Consider the following 16,946-nt stretch of genomic DNA (forward strand, 5'->3'; position numbering starts at 1 on the left):
ACAGGTTTTAAAATATATTTTTTAATTAACTATTATAAAATCAGCTGGTTTACTACAGCTGGGGTATTCATGGGGTCCAAAGACCTTCATTTAGCTGAAACTATGGCTGGTCTTGACTTCCAGGTATTCCTTTACCTATTTTTAATGTTGCCAAAGACATAAAAGCCTTTTGTAGAGGGAATGAGTTGTGCCGCAGTGGAAATAGAGGAAAATTGAACTGGGAAAGAATAGCAGAGGTATAAGAGACAAAAAATGAGAGAAGCAATTTGAAAAAAGGGGAGGAGATTCTTGGGATTATATTAAGAATGCCATGCACCCGTTGTGTCAGTCCAGCTTGACTGCAGAGTATGAGAATACTTTTTGTTTTAGTCATTCTCCATAGATGTACCAAATATTTCTGGTTTGGCTAACCTGGTAGGGTACCACAATATGTAGGAGGAAGTAGTGAGCAGGAATGCTTGAGCTTCCAGGATGATTGTAACTAAATTGGCAATAGCAGAGCTGTTTTAAGAAAAGCTTTGGGATCTTGTTAGGATCTTGTGGCAGTGTTGAGTCTAAAGCTTTCTTCCTTCTCTGCAGCAACCTATAACTCTGAAGATTAATTCATGGCAGAAACCTTTAAAACCCAATACAGTTATAGTATAAATGTGTCTGGAACGTTACAGCCTGTTTCTGTGTTGGATAGAAATTTTATTTTTGTAAGACAGAATTTTCATTTTAAAATCACTTTGAACATTTGGCTTATTTATTGCTTTCTTTATTTCCACATTAGCCACAATCCCCACCCCTAACCCCTACTAGTTTATACACATCCAGTACTCCTAATGGGTCCCAGTATCCCATATTCTCCATTGAACCAGTGCATTATTGCATGAGTGACATAAAAACAGGGAAGCCCAGAATTCCTTCTTTCAGAAGCCTCAAAAGAGGGGTAAGTTTGATAACAAGTTGAAATGCATGATGGGCTATGAGCAGTGTGTTTGTGATGTGGCTTTTCTAATGCTCTTCACCCTCATTATAAGGCTTACTTAGTTAAAAGTAACACTTCAGCCATAAGGTCACTTTTAGGATACTTTGTTTCATACTATTCAGAAGTTACCAACAGCTTAAAAAGAAAATAAAATATAAATATTCTTTATCACATTTGAAATGCTCCTGCTGAAAAAAAGGTGTTATAAAGAGGGTGCTCAGCATGTGTTTGATACCTTTCTTCATTGTTGTTCACATTCACAAGTGTTTTCCTACCATCATGTAACATATTTTGCAGTAATTTATCATTGGATATACAGTTACCACAATAATCATCTGACAGATCCAATGTCTTATTTGCTGACTTTGAAAATAGTAGAAGTTGATTACAAGACACTGAACAAAGAAGGGAGAATTTAATTCCTTTTGTACATAAAATGCTATAGCTTATAGTGATGGCAGATTTTGAAATACTATTTTTTAAAAAACATTACAGTATTAATGCGTTTTCTGATTAATCAGTTGCTCTTGTTCGTCCTTTCTTTTGGGTAAAATTATTGAAAAAATTGCTACCAAATGCCACTGAGACTTATCAATTAATTTACTAATATAGTGGCATATTCTGTGAGTAGAATTTGTCTGGAAGCCAGTAGAAGGGAAATACAAAGTGGTTTCCTAGCAACATTTATGGTGCTAGTGATAAATGTACTGGTACTTTCCTGTTATGTCAGAAAAGCACAGGCTGCCCAGTTTATGTTGTTCAGTGATATTTAGTCATTCAAATAAAAAGGTAATTGGATTAATTTGGTTGTATATAATGAATAAATTTTTTGGTATTTCAAGACAATATTGGCTTGCTATCTCATGTGCATCAAGAATGGTTGACTGTTGTTGACGTAATGTGAAGATCAAGGTACAACAATGCTCTTTTGTAGTAAAGTTACAATTTAGAGGCTCCCTTTTTGTCATTGTGAAGCAGAATGTGTTACAGTTAAAACCTGCTTTATTTAAGTCATGTTGTGGCATCTAATTTCAGGCCCCCAGATACCTTGGAAAGAGCCTTTCTAGCACTGCCATTTTTTAGAAAATCCTTGTGTTTCTCTATATGGAGGGCAGTGTCTCCTTTCCCTTCTGAGGCATTAGATCATAATCTGGTCTGGTTGTGAAGGTAATGCCTCTTCTTTAGTACTCAGTGAGGAGCTGCCTGGGTTAGGTAGTTGTTGGAATGGCACAGGCCTTGATTACACTCTGATTTTGTTGATCACTAAAAGTATTAACTCCTGCCTCACAAATCATCACCTTGTAGTACCAGTAGTTCTAGAATCTCCTTCAAAGGGAAAGATCATCTCCTAACTACTACAGAGTGCTAATGGAAAACGAAACTATATCTTCATTATATCTTCATGTTGTAAAATAGACTTAATACATTCTTTAAATAATTTAAATTTAATAATTCTTTAACATTAGGAAGCATCACTAGTGTCCTACAGATCGAGACTCACTCAAACATGCCATAATATTAAAGACTTCATCTCTATAAAATCTTCAAGAATGAGCATTAAATTTATATATATTCTGAATTTCCTTGCAAGCATTTTAACAGATCCCACATTATTGCATATTTTTAAAGTCTTCTGAACTTAAATGTATACTGGACTAGCAGTAGATTATTTTTTTTTTTAAATCTCATTGATCAGTCTTATCTTTAAAATATACAATGATTAAGTGCTTAATAGTATGTGATGCTGTTTCCCATGTGTTTTGTTCCTGGAAAATTATTTCCAAGTGTACTGACATGCAGAACTACTAAACCATAGAATCATAGAAAGGTTTGGTTTGGAAGGGATCTCAGAGATTGTGTCATTCCAACCCCCTGCCATGGGCAGGGACCCCTTCCACAAGACCAGGCTGCTCAGAGCCCCATCCAACCTGGCCTTGAACCTACCAGGGATGGGGCATCCACAGCTGCTCTGAGCAACCTGTTCCAGTGCCTCACCACCCTCTGAATATAGAATTTCTTCCTAATATCTAATATAAATCTATCTTCTTTCAGTTAAAAAATGTTCCCCCTTGTCCTATCACCACCTGCCCACGTAAATGGTGCTCAGTTTGCTTCTGCTGAGCTTTATCCGTGAGTTGGCATCGATCAGCCAGTGAAGCATCCTGGTCATTTTGTTTAACATGCCCTGTGCAAGATCTCAGTCAAGGTGCTGGAGGTCACAGACCCAGTCTCCCTCCACTCTGTGCTTCACACAGTGCATTTTCCTGTCATGATGTAGAGCAAGAGCAGCAAACAGTAGTTGTTGTTGAAAGAAGGTGTCAGCAAGTGTAGCTTGCTGTGTTAGTGCTGCTGGTACCTGCTGCTGCTCCTCCTTTGAAATCTTAGCAATTCCAGACAGTGTTAGTGCTTATGAGAGGTCTGTGCTTGATGCCACTTGGTACACAAAATATCTGCATTATCAGCAGTGGTCTGTAAACCGTAACAGTTTTATTGGAAGACTCTTTCTGAAGGGAACAGGAAGTTTGTTTATGTCATTTTCATCTCTGGACTTCGAGATTCCTGCCAAAGTATCATTTATGAAAGTGCTTTACTGCCCTCATTGCTAGAAATTCTAATGTTGTGTATGTGCCCCAAGCAGCAGCCTTAAAATTGCTCAGGGTCAAAAGTGAAGTTGAGATCTCTGTCTTCTAAGTTGCTTGGTGTTTCTCTGGAAAGGGTTGCCCAAATCATTAAAAGCATGGTAGATCTTCAAAATGTTGTGAATGTTAAAGCCAAGATTCAGCTCCTGGCACCCATGTTTTATTTGCTTTTTCTAAGGATAAAGTCTTTACTCTTTAGATGTCTTTATTTTTATCTGAATAAAACAATTTTAGATAACAGCAATGACCCAAATGTTCTTTTCAGAAAGTAAAATTAATTACTTCTAGACTTGAAAAATATCTTTGTTTATTCTAGCTCTGCTGTGATAATAAACTAAATACATTGCAAAAACTACATTTATAAGAGTGATTGCAGTGGATTTTGAGCTATCATTAACAATTTTTTTGTATATGGCTGATCAGTCCATCATCATCAAATTCTGCTATTTTGTGTAATGTTGGCTGTATGTGTGTTTCTTTTCCTACAACAGAAGGCTCAGCCCTTTATTCAGAACACTAAAATTCAAAAGTAGTTTAATGAAGTTGTATGTTAAAATTTTGTAAGTTAAAAGTACTCATTATTACCTAATATTTTTTTAATCAGTAATTCTTAAAGCAATTATTTTCTTGTGCTTATAGTAAAATGTATTTTTTATAAATGAAAACGTCACTCCTTGAGTGATATTTAAAAAATACATTTTCAGGCATTAGTCATTTTTGTAACTGGTCATTGCATGTCAGTAATTTCCCGTTTCTTTCTGTTTTCAAATGAACTGTGCAGTGGTCGGTGAAGATGGTAAGCCCGTGTGCTGATCTGTCTGCTGTACTTCTGCTTAAGATAGCATGAAAATAATCTTCTGAAAGTGTTTCCATATCATAACTGCTTTTAGTCAGGTGCTGAAATACATCTTCAGATTTTCCACTCATATGCACAGTCTTCTTAATCATCCATGCTTAACGTAAGGCAATGAGACTTGTGATCTGGCTGCAACTAAATCTGCAATTTTGGAATTTTAGAGTTGACCAGTATTCACAAGTTGGTCATGATGGAAATACTTGGTGATTATTTTGTTAGGAAAATTATTTAAGCAGCATAAAATATGTATATGAAAAGACTGTAAAATTTGTGTAAGGAAGAAATACTGAATACTACACTCCTTTGAATTTGGAAGAAAAAATTGCAGGGAGGACCTTTATGCTTAGAAATACAGGAAGCTGTTACATTAAATAAAATCATGCCTTAATATTGTATTGCAGGGTAAATCAGTAAAAATTCACAAAAAGACCTCTGTTCTTCTGATTCATTTTTAGGATACTCTGGTTAAACCAACCTGTAAGGAAGAATGACAGAGAGGACATGATTGTATTTTTGTTTCTTTGTAGTGTATTCCACTTAACAGTGTTTTCTTGGGAGACCTTCTGAATGGAATAGGATTTGTTTTATGTCATTTTTCATCTCTGGACTTTGAGACTATACAGAGTGTGTATTCTTCTTCCTCTAGAAAGAAAACACTTATTTTGAAAACATAGTATCTTGATTTTTCTTCTTTTATGACATCTTGTATTCCCTTCTTAAAAAGTAATGAGATTGATTTTACTAGTGCAGAAAAGTTGAAGGGGTGAAAAGATCTTAAGGGGGAGTGTTGGAAACTTGGCATTTGAGCCTAAGGCTTGTGTCAAAATCTGAGCAGTCAAGTTTCTGTAAACTTTCTTCTTGACCAAAGAAATGCTGGCCAGTTTGGTTTGCCTCCATGGAGGGTTACTGGAATGGCAAGTGGATTTCTTGGGTTAAAATTAACTTCCTTAGGCAAATGGGATCACAAAAAAACCAAAACAAACCAAACCTCTGAGTAAGACATGTACTGTATTTCCTTCCTAACACTGTCAGTGTCTATCACTCTGAGGGGAAGAGTTTTCACAATAAACTTGAAAGATACATAAAAATCTCTTCCCATGCATTTCATACCCAGGTCCTTCTATCCTTCTTATTATAATCTTGGCACAAGTTTGCAAGTTTGGGTTCATAACAATAGGTGGTCTTAAATTGACTGGTTTATGTTTTTTTTTTTTTTTCTTAAAGTTTGGGAAGTAAGAGTGTTTTTTCCTTCCCTGAAGTTTTTTGGTTGTTGGTTTTTTGGTTTTTGTTTGTTTTGTTTTGTTTTCTGTAAAAAAGGTGACTTGGAATATTTGAGCAAGTTTTGAGTCAAATAAATTGAAGTAATAATTTTGATATTACAAAGGTTTTTTTCTATGGTCTGTGAACCAGTTTTACTTGATAAAATCCATCAGAACTTAGTAAGTTTTAATATGTTTTCTAGGATTGCTACAGTTCTGGAAGAGAACTATAATAGTGCTTTGGAGCGAAGATCCAAAATACAGGATTTTTCTTTTGATACCATCCAAATGACCACAGAACACACTCCAGAGAAAGAAACAATTTATATATATATGTATATAATTATTATATATACATCTTAGATTTCTGTTCTGACTCAAATTATTCTGTCCTTTCTTAATCTTCTTTAAATGCAGTGGATGTAAGAGGAGGTATATGACTTCAGAAAAATAAAGTCTCAAAATTTTGAGTTACCTCTGTGAGCCAACTGCTACAGAAGGCAGAAAGCACCTTGACTGAGTGACTACACTCTGGCAGCAAGAACATGCATTTATTCTGTGCAGTCTTTTGTAGAGCTGTCTGTCAAGTAGAGTTTTTAAGGAGGTCCATCTGCTTCCAGTGAACACTGTCCATGTGTGGGTATGTCAGTTCAGCTGCCCAGACCTGTGCATGTGGTAGCTTGTTTCATAGTATTTCTGCTTGCAGGGCCCTGCACTAGAAGATTTCAGCCATCTCCCTCCAGAACAAAGACGCAAGAAACTGCAGCAGAGAATTGATGAACTTAACAGAGAGCTACAAAAGGAAACGGACCAAAAGTGAGTGCATTTTTTGGGGGCTTCTGCCATGGTTTTCGCTCTGTTTTTTTTGACATCCTCTACCTAAGCCAACAGTACTCAAAAGCTAGGAGACAGGCTATTAATAAACTTTTTTAAGTTCATAGTTTGTTGTATGTAGGTTCTGTTAATATTGCTTCTTTCTGCTTTACTGTAATACTCATTTTGATTCTAATACTGCATAGGGAGCATGGGCTCTAAAATTGTGCGTTAAAAAATGCGTGCGCCAGTTGAGCAAGATAGCTGCGACTTTGTGCTTTAAGAACAGAACATGACAGTATTTAGGAAATTGTATATAACAAACAGTATGGAAATCAGTCCTGAGACTGGACAGGTTAAGAGGCAACAGTTGGAGTCCTTGTGCCTGGGCACAACACAAGAAAGGACAGCAGAGGGCTAGGAGGACAGAATGCGAGAAGGATTTAAGCATGGTGTGAAGACCAGTAGTTCCTGGTTCCTGTGCTTGATATCTAATCACAGTTCAGGATCTCATACACATTATTTTTAGTTTTAATTAATCAATACTGGTATATTAATTATTGTAATGGTTTGTATGTTTTTAGAGATGCCCTCATCAAGATGAAGGATGTTTATGAAAAAAATCCGCAGATGGGTGATCCAAGCAGTTTGCAACCAAAATTAACTGAGACTATGAGCAATATGGACCGTCTTCGGATGGAGATACACAAGAATGAGGTTAGATTCTAGAACCATTTCTTGGAAAATGTCAGTGATTGGTACAATTGTACTTTGCCTTACAGTTTTTAAATATAGCACCCAGCAAAACTACTTGATGGAAGAGTAGACATCCTGATACAATTTTTTGTGGGGTGTTGTATTTTCAAGGATGTTTATCTAATTAGAATAAAGATGTACATTATTAAAGATGTAAACTGTTCAGAAGAATATATTATTATTCACTTATTCTGAAATTCGCACGTAATTAAGGCTTTTTTCCTTAGGCTAGTATGGAGTGTAGGCTAAGCATAAACGATAGGTTCATGCTTTGTGTGAAGTAATTATGAGACTTGACATCTGACTGCAATCTCTGTGTGGCTTTGAACTGGCTGCAGTTCAATGCATTTGTTAAATGTGCTGGTTTAGAATCAGTTTTTCTTTGACACCAATATTTCCCTTTTTTCCCCAAGGCCTGGCTCTCTGAAGTTGAAGGTAAAGTAGCAGCCAGAAGCGACAGGCGGCACAGCAGCGACATCAACCACCTTGTCACCCAGGGCCGAGAGAGGTCACTATTCTGTCTCTACTGCTTTAGATCCTGTGCTAGAGTCTCTACAGCTCTCTGGAGATTACAGGAGTGATAGGTGGTGTTTATCCTCCCCAAGTGGATAAATTTCCTTTCCTTCTAAAGGAAGATCTTAACGGGTTGAAACACCTGCTCATTAAATAGCAGTGCCTTTTAAACCTGTCTTATTCCATTGCATATGGCTCACTAGTTTTCCATGTTCTGTGGAGAGAGGTATGTCAAATTTGTTTCTCAAGTAGAATTCAGTCTAAGCTTTTGCTAGAGTTTTTTCAGTAAATCACCTCGGACAGTAGTATAAAAACTGCTAACAGGAATTCCAAAACAATATCCATGACCTGCCCTTTCTGTGATGCATGGATGTTGTGAGTTTCAGAGCTGAAAACTCCTCAGAGTCCTCATGCTCCCATCATTGCATTTTAGCCCTGAAGGGAGTTACACGGATGATGCCAACCAGGAAGTTCGTGGCCCACCACAGCAACACGCTCATCCCAATGAATTTGATGATGAATTTGAAGATGATGATCCCTTACCAGCTATAGGACATTGCAAGGCAATATATCCATTTGATGGTAAGGTTAACCACATGCACTGAGATTCTTCGACTGTAAGGCATGGATGATTTGTTTTAAAGAAGACAGGTAAAAACATTTAAAGCAAATTATATGTGTGAGTAACTTAATTGCTTAAAAGATCAGTGAAGCTACTTTATAAATTACTTTAATTCATAAGCAGTATTTGTACTATTTTAAGATAAATATTAGCACAGTTATTGGAAAATGTTCAGCTTTACAAATTGGGACTGGGTTTTTTTCTAAGTCTGTTTGGCCATATGTTCTCTTGCACAGATTTTTCATGCTTCCTGTTTATATATAATTTGGAAACTATGCCTTGGCAAAAAGATGACTTGAAATTCTGTCTGAATAGTAAGACTTCTTTGCCTCTTGTTCTTCCCAGGTCATAATGAAGGCACTCTAGCAATGAAAGAAGGGGAAATTTTGTACATTATTGAGGAGGACAAAGGAGATGGGTGGACAAGAGCTCGAAGACATAATGGAGAGGAAGGCTATGTGCCAACATCATATATAGATGTAACGCTAGAGAAAAACAGCAAAGGTGCAGTAACCTATATCTAACAGTAAAACTGGCAGCTCTCAGTTGTACATTCCCTAGGGAAAATAGTGGAAAAATTGTAAGTTATACAGGCTCATGGAAAGAATTACAGAATCAGAAGTCAGCAATGATCTGTTGTTTGTATGGGTAGTTAGCTGTAGTTCTTTCAGAAATGACCACATTAAATTATGCATCTTACACTGGTCTGTGATTTTGACCAATGTCTTCTGCTTTCCTGCTTTACAAAGCACTAAATCCAGTTTAGCTATTGAACTGAAAAAGACCAAGATTCCTGCTTGTTCTGTGGAATACTTAGTTTTTATAGAGAACTGAAAAAATACTTACGTTTTAAAGAGTTCTAAGATTGACTGTTCCCACTTTTATGACTTAAACAATACTCTTAAAACAGAGATCTTTTTCCTCTAATAACTAACTGAACTCAGTTTCTGAAAATCATTAATTTCCTTCCTTAGCAAATACTTGGCAGCTTTCACTTCTTAAACAGGAAAATGTTTTATGATTCTGAAAGTTCAACAAAAATACTCAGGAAAAAAACATTATGATTAAGAAGGACAGAAAGTCCACTGACCTATCTCCTTCCTTTTCAGTACTTGTAAGGTAGAATGTTCTGTATTGGACATGATGTCATTGTTTTAACTCTAGATACCTTGAACAAACAAAAAAAGATCACATGTAATGCTTGATGTCTTACTGGAAACTCTCTGCTCCTGATAAGGGAATCATTTTATATTCTTAATCTGTGCCTATAAACTAAGTCTTTGAATTGTATTGTGTTTAGTCTGAAGACAGTGTCTTAAATGTACAGTAATTCTCCTCATTGTTAAATCACTGAGGATTGGAAACTGCATTGCACAACTTGATTACTGGGGAAAAAAAGCGCTAATTTTGTATTTCTAATGAGAGTTTGTGGAATTAAGTAGAAAGCTAACATATAGCCACTGAGAATGGCCTTTTAGAACTGAGCACGCTTCTCTGTCTTCTAAAGGCCTTCAGTAACTTTGTTCTTTTCTTTTTCCTCTTGGACTGCAGGTTCCTGAAGCGGGTTTCTGAGAAAATGGGCGAGATCTTGAAGGAGGTTACATGCAGCTGCTGGGGGGGTGGGGGTGGGGAGGGGAGGGGTACTAGACTGGGAGGCCCAAGGGACAAGCTAGTTGCATGAATGCATGCAGACATACATTTAGTAGTCACTAACATCTTAGCATCTCCATATATAGGTAAGGATGTATTACAAAATCTTCAATTTGTGCAGGAAAATAGAGTTCCATTACCAGAGTAAAAAGGCTACTGCTCCTAAAATTGCTTTATTTTCATTGTCCTAGGTTGTCCCAGGTGCACAAACTGTATTTTAGCTTGTGCTACATTTTGATTTTCTCAATGATGCTCATTTCCAACTCACTTTTATTGGCAGTCATTTAGAGCCCTGTGTCAGTTATCAGTCTGCCTGTGCCACCTCCATGCTCGCCGTTAACCTCCTCTTGCATGCCTAGGACAGTTAGGCATGTTCTGTAACACTTTGCCATCATTGCTCATCTTGTTTTGTAACAAATAATTTTCTTTAAATATCTTCAGCACTAGAGTTTCATCCCAGTATCCATGTATGCTGCTATAACAATACCACTGCAACCATCATTACATTCCAGATGTTTGGCATAACTGATAAGCGACTGTAAGGTATTTCGTTAATTTGGGGAAATAATGCATCTCAGCTCTAGCCTACAATGCAATCAAGAGAAACTCCGAGAACTGTGGTCCACCTTCAGCCCTTCAGTAACCTGTTGTGAGCACTGACAGCCTGGAGCACAACCAGAGGATTCACCACTGCAAGTTAATGACTGTTTTCAGAAGTCAACCACTTGCCATTCAACTGCTGCCTTAAACTAGAGTGCCTAAATCTGTTGTTTGCCAACACTACCACTTACAGTTATCCCACAAAGGGCTTTGTGTCTCAGCTCTTTTCACAGTGCTGCAGCTGCTGAGGTAGCCATGGTAGGTGTTTTCTAGAGCTCTACTTTACTGGATACATGGTGCATCCATGAATTTTATACATTGAAATGTGTATCTCTTCATTTGACTTTAATATTTTTTTAAAAGATTTTTATGGAAACTGTCTTTTAGTTTTTCACTATGACGTTCCAATTTCAATTATTGCAGTGCTAGTCCATTTCCAGGTGACGATGCTTCATTGTATGGACCAGGTGACATTTGAGTGATACTTCGTAATGATCTTTGTGCACTTTTACTTGTAAACAATTGAAATTTGGATATGTTTATATGTGTAAATATAGTTGTCTGCAGTGCCCCTATTGCTTATGTTGTCTTGCCTCCCATTTGTGGTTCTATTAATAAATACATCATATCTGATTGATTAGGGTGATAAGAATTAGACTAGAGATGTTGGGGGGAGGGATACTTACATCAACACAAGCTTGTCAACCCAGCCACCTGCTGTTTGGCAGTGTATTATGGAATAATAATTAAAACATCCTGTTTTTCTGGGGTCTGAAGCAATATGTGGATGCAGCAGTGCTGGATTCTTTTTCATTTCAGTGTTATTAGGAACTGTACTACCAGTAAACTGAATTTGAGTGACTTGTGTAGAGGTTTACTCCTTTTGTTATGTATACCACTATTACACAGCTTGACCTAGTGTATTATGGGGCCTATTAAACTCTAAAAGTTTAGATTTTTGCAGCTTGTATACAGGGTTATTTATATAATAATGTGACATTACTCAATACTGACAAAACTACTTAGGTAGTTTTTTGGGGTTGGGCTTTTTGGGGGGGTTGTTGGGATTGGGTTTTTTTTTCTTTTTTCTTTTTTTTTTTTTCCTTTTTTTAAAATCTAGTGCTTTTTTATTTTGGAGAAAATTCAGTGATCCTTGTGGGTCCCTTCCAACCCAGAATATTCTGTAATTCTGTGACGAGGAAGAAATGTGATTTGTGTATTTTCTGGTTAAGGGCCTGTGGTCTGCCTGGCTAACAGCCTCGGAGGTCAGTACTAATACTTCCTGGTAAAAGACTAAATGTTCTTTTCACACTACTGTTTGTTTTTCTGAAACCAGGATTTGCTTCCTTTGGAGGCAGGTTGCTTTCAAGAGGGATAGTGCAACTTGTTATGAGGGTTATTAAACATAGGAAAAAGCATTTGTACTTGCACAGCTTATAAATCACTTATTCTAAAATTCTGAACGTGAGTTGTCATAAAGAATCAGACATTTTCCAGTAATTTTTTAATCCTTTTTTGTGCACATGTTGATTTCCTAAATGTTAAATGCTTTGTTTAAAAATAGTGTTCTCTGTTGAGAATATTTTCATGGAATAAAAAAAATCTTTTCATGGTCTAAGTAATTAGCTTCCCCATTTGTCTTCTGTTAAGATTGACAGGCACATGTTCACTATGAACTGTAAAGTCTTGTTCTGGTGGTAAAAACCTCTGCTGTGATTGTAGCTAGGAGGAACAGAGCTGGTGTTAGTTTTGTTGTCATCTATTCCAATACTCCAGTGCTCTAAGTGACATCTCACTCCAGAAATGGGCTTACTGACAACAGCCACATGCAGCTCTGACTTCGATGTTCGTACATCATCTCAGGACAACCCTTTGTCACCAGTTCTGTATGTAGCAAAGTAGGATTTGCTGCTAAGACTCTTTGTATAATGGACTGCATGCATGCTGATTTCCTAAAAAAAAAGTGGTAACACATGCTTTGTCTTCATCCGAGGAAAAAGTACTTACCAAAGTGATTCACCTCAGTAAATGAAGCAAGTTTAATACATACATACACCCACGTTTACTCATGTCTGAAAGCATTTTAATTATCTGGATTGTTTGTTCTTGCCATTTCATCATTCATCCCTGGCAGCTTAGCTGTTGTGCAGGCCCCAGCAAAAACTGACATGCTACAGATGCTGTCTTAAAAAAAGAAAGGGGAAGTCGTCCCAACACATACACAGATTAGTTTCATAGGCACAATGATGTTTGAGCCTTCTGGTTATAGGTAAAGGATCATTTCTACAACGTGCAGTGTTTCTGTGATTTGTAAATATGCATATTATTTTCCATAAAGATACACTTCACAATTCTATCTACAGTGTTTTTTATATTCATTAAAGGAATATTATACAACAAATTTCCTACCATGTCATATAATTAATCTATCATTTTATTTACACTATTTGCTTCATCTTAAGATGCCAATGCCCTTACTCCTTGGCATCATTAAAACATTGCAACTTTGGGGAAATAAAGGGATAAAACCTAACAGTTTAAAGGGATCCAGTATATGACTTGGTGACACAGTAAATAAATAATTTGCTTAGAAATCAGTAGTTTTAAAACAAGTGTGCATTGTGCAGTTAAAAGTTCTAAACGTCTTGTGAAATGCAAGAAGTTTGTGCAGTTTCAAATTGCCAACAGAATGCTAAGGTTATTTCAAGTATATCACTTAAATTGTGTTTCCAGAGTCTTATATACTTAATTGTTCCACCAGCTTCACTGGAGGAGGTTCCAGTTTTCGGGAAAGTGCAGTTAAGATCCGGTTGAATTTCTCGTATCTTTCACTTTGATTAACTTGCGCTCCTTTGCTGCCCCAGAGCAATCTCATTTGAAATTCTGTCTTGAAGATTTCACTCAGCTCTTCATCTGGCTGGAAACCTAGTAGGTAAAAAGAATCCCACAGTATCACCACCAGGTAAATTTTTTTATCTGTAGAAATGGCTTTTAAACTGTCTTCTCTCCAAATAAGCTGTAGTGCACTGGGTTCTGTTTGCACAATGATCTTAACAAGCTCATAAAACAGTGAAAAAACCTTTCCAGCTTTGACATGCTAGTAACACTGATGGCTCTGAGGACACTGAGATAGACTAGCCTTGCTAAGTTCTAATGTCGAGAATTGTCACTGTAGTCAGGCCTTAATTACTGACTTATACATGCTGCTTGCAGAAATTACTGTATTTCTCCCCACTCCCTTAACTTTTGCACTACAAGTCTGAACAATAAAGTTACATTGTTAACATGCTGCTGCTTTCTGGCCATAAGTGGTCACAATCTCAATGCTGCAACTTGCACTGTTGTAAAGAATCTTAAGGTGGTAGTTTAATTGTAATAATCAGAGTAGGAATTTTATATTGTACAGAAGACAGGAAGTTATCATCAGTCTGTACTGTACTTCTGTTCAGTTGCCAGAAGGGTCAGCATATTGAGTCATGAGAACTTCCAAGTGTGTTTAGCAAAAATGCTTGCTGGAGAGCTGTAGTGATGAGTAATTTACTGTCTGCTTTTAAACAATATTAATGTTGTCCTCAGACTGAATTTCCTGCAGGACATTTACTGCTCTCTCAGCTCCTGCCAAAGAGGAGAAGAATTTCTCTCTCTGACATCCAGGGGCACATGGGCAGGCACACAGCCCCAGCTGGTGTGGCAGTGCAGCAGTCTCTCCTACCTTGTAGCAGCTGCTCTGCCGTCAGGCGAAACCTCTCAGCGTGCTGGGCGATCAGGCGAGCTGTGCCCAAGTGCCTGAGCATTATTTCACCACTTTGGTCACTGCTTTCCCACAGCTCCATGCCTTCAAAAACAACAGCTTGGCGCTCCATCAAGGTAACAAGAGGCATCAGCAGCGGCACCGTTATGTTATTCTGTGGAGCACTGATAGTTTCTGGAATAGAGTAAGGATCATACATCTCATATCAGACATTATTGTTAATTGAAGAAGGTGTAGCTGCAGTGTCCTTTTTAAAGTTGGAAACTACTGTTTGTCTTCCATCTTTCAAATGAAGGACAAATAGCCTTCAAAAACCTTACCTTAAACATACCTGTCACACCAAGTTCCACTGAACTGGCTGGGGAAGAAGACCAACACCAACTGGTGTTGGAAAATTGCATTTGCTACAGGGGAAAGTTCTGCTGAATTACTAGACACTGGCGTAGATTTTAAACATTTTCAAAATTGGTCATTCCAATAAAAAATAACCATGTGGCTAAAAAGTTTTCACTGTTTACCTCTTCTCTTGGAGAAATGTTCTGAGAAATTATTTTCTCTGCCTTGCGTCCCGCTAGAAACTAGAGCTGCAGTGAATCTGGCACAGGGGCACCTAATCTGACCAGAATAACCTAACCCATTCTTTTTATTGGAGGATTTATCTGATCAAGCAAATAAGAAGCAAAATCTGCCAGAGGAGAGATTTTTTTTTCCTGTTTTTTTTTTTGCAAGATGATGCAATGTGTCAATTTCTGCTGGACACAGAGGAAGTAGGGATGTGGGAATAATGTTACATTCTGCAGGGATACAGGCAACACTAACACATACTGATGTTTGGCTGGCAGACTCTTGGCTTCCATTCATAATCATATGGCATTATACAAGTTTCCATAATTTTAAGGTACAATACACAGCTATGGAAAGAGCAGCTGCCACATCTCCCCACGCAGGAAATCAGTAAGGAGAGGGTTAAAATGCCAAATAGAAACTCGTGTCACTCATACTCACTAGTCCACTCATCTTGTCCTTCATGCAAAGCTTTGCAGGATGGTTTCAGCTGTTTTTCATACATAATGGCAGTCTGGGTATAACAGTGTCTTAGAGCCGTCCAGGTTTGTTCTAATCTACTGACCTGTTCATGCAAAATAGAGAATACCCATCATTGGGTCCACAGCAGGAAAAGTATACTGCTAGTCACAGAGTCATAGAATAGTCATGTAGACTATTCTGATGATCTCTCTAGTCTTGAAGAAATTGCTCAAATTAAATTAAATAAGCCATCAAACAACTCCACATTTTGGAACATAAAGATAAACAGATTTTTACCTGTGGCATTTCCAGTGCTTTCATAATGGCAGAAAATCCATATAAATCCCCAAGTGATTCCTTCAACTCCACAGCAACTTGGATGATCCTGTTTAATGTTGCTGCTCGATCTTCTACATTTCCAGTGCAACCCAAGATGTCAACAGCTATTCCTATTGCCATGGTATTGTGCCTGTAAATCAAACAATTTATGCAACCCATTATTAAATTTACATGTGTTCAAAAATGAGTTTTTATCTTGGCATGCCCAGCAAACTTGAGTCTTACCAACATCTTTGCACCAAAACCAATAATGACATATGGAATAAATACACACAGGCTTTAAATTAATGTTTTAATAAATTCTCCTGAGATACTACTAACTACAAAATTCTGCTCAAGCACTGAATGAATGAACACTTCTGGGAAAACTGCCCCAATTCCATTTGTCCTCCACAATCAAATCCTGTGACCTTAGCCCCGCAACATCTCAGCAATCAAACTACTGAAATATGAAGCAGAATATGTAGATCACAACACCCTAAGTGTTCCCCCTTATGTTGTGCAGAGGTTTTTCAGAAACCTTTGCTAATAATTTTTTACTTTATTAGATCCTCTAGCCTCTTGCCACATGCAGAAGGATACTACCTTTCAGTCTCCTCCACACACACTTACATGCTCAGATAGATTATAGGTTCCCTGAATTTTAGTTTCCTTGAGCTTGTAAAGGAGAACTGATGGCATTCAGCTGTTCCTGCTTTCAACACCTTCCCCCTTTCCCTGTACTTCATGGGACAGTTGCCTTATGACCTTAAGCAATCCTTTCCTATTCAAAATGAATTTACATACCATCTCAGTAAATAATCTGTACATGTGAATTCAGGAAACATGCAGGAGAGCATTCTTGAAGGAAATGTGGACAACGCAGCCATGCTTTGAGCTTCTGGCCACCTGCCCTGGCAATGAGGAGCAGGAACATTTACCTCTCAATCAGGTCAAGGCGCAGCTGATGTCCGTACGGCAAGGTGATCAGTTCAAGACCAGAGTTCCCTCCCATATTCCTCCTCATCTCTTCAGAAACTTCTACTATCCTTGCCACCTGAAGTGCAAAAAACTCTGCATGAATTTTCAAACTAATATTTAAAAAAAACCCAAGAACTCTAGCCACAGAGAAGTTCTTCACAAGTGCATGGCATACAGAGCTAAGTGTACAGC

The 16,946-nt window shown here is 37.6% G+C and overlaps 2 protein-coding genes across 8 annotated transcripts in view; one reads left to right on the top strand and one right to left on the bottom strand.

Annotated features, from left to right (window-relative positions):
- The window catches only part of FNBP1L (formin binding protein 1 like), a 57,645-nt gene extending 45,345 nt beyond the window's left edge, over positions 1-12,300 (top strand). Inside the window, exons 10-16 of one of the 3 annotated variants that reach the window (XM_053950640.1) lie at positions 773-931; positions 4,391-4,405; positions 6,431-6,540; positions 7,122-7,254; positions 7,707-7,801; positions 8,240-8,388; positions 8,774-12,300. In XM_053950640.1, the coding sequence (XP_053806615.1) occupies positions 773-931; positions 4,391-4,405; positions 6,431-6,540; positions 7,122-7,254; positions 7,707-7,801; positions 8,240-8,388; positions 8,774-8,952 (840 nt within the window). In that variant the 3' untranslated portion in view covers positions 8,953-12,300. The remainder of the gene's footprint in view (positions 1-772; positions 932-4,390; positions 4,406-6,430; positions 6,541-7,121; positions 7,255-7,706; positions 7,802-8,239; positions 8,389-8,773) is intronic. The other 2 variants (XM_053950639.1, XM_053950638.1) reach the window with 2 other exon arrangements.
- A 439-nt stretch (positions 12,301-12,739) lies between these two features.
- BCAR3 (BCAR3 adaptor protein, NSP family member) overlaps positions 12,740-16,946 on the bottom strand; it is a 98,721-nt gene continuing 94,514 nt past the window's right edge. For all 5 annotated transcript variants that reach the window (XM_053950631.1, XM_053950630.1, XM_053950632.1 and 2 more), the window contains 5 exons: positions 16,715-16,830; positions 15,753-15,924; positions 15,435-15,558; positions 14,391-14,603; positions 12,740-13,603 (listed from right to left, as the gene is read on the bottom strand). In XM_053950631.1, coding sequence (XP_053806606.1) covers positions 13,416-13,603; positions 14,391-14,603; positions 15,435-15,558; positions 15,753-15,924; positions 16,715-16,830 — 813 coding nt within the window. In that variant the 3' untranslated portion in view covers positions 12,740-13,415. The remainder of the gene's footprint in view (positions 13,604-14,390; positions 14,604-15,434; positions 15,559-15,752; positions 15,925-16,714; positions 16,831-16,946) is intronic.

The sequence above is a fragment of the Vidua chalybeata genome, chromosome 9 (genome assembly GCF_026979565.1).
Source record: "Vidua chalybeata isolate OUT-0048 chromosome 9, bVidCha1 merged haplotype, whole genome shotgun sequence".
In the NCBI taxonomy this organism is placed as follows: Eukaryota; Metazoa; Chordata; class Aves; order Passeriformes; family Viduidae; genus Vidua; species Vidua chalybeata.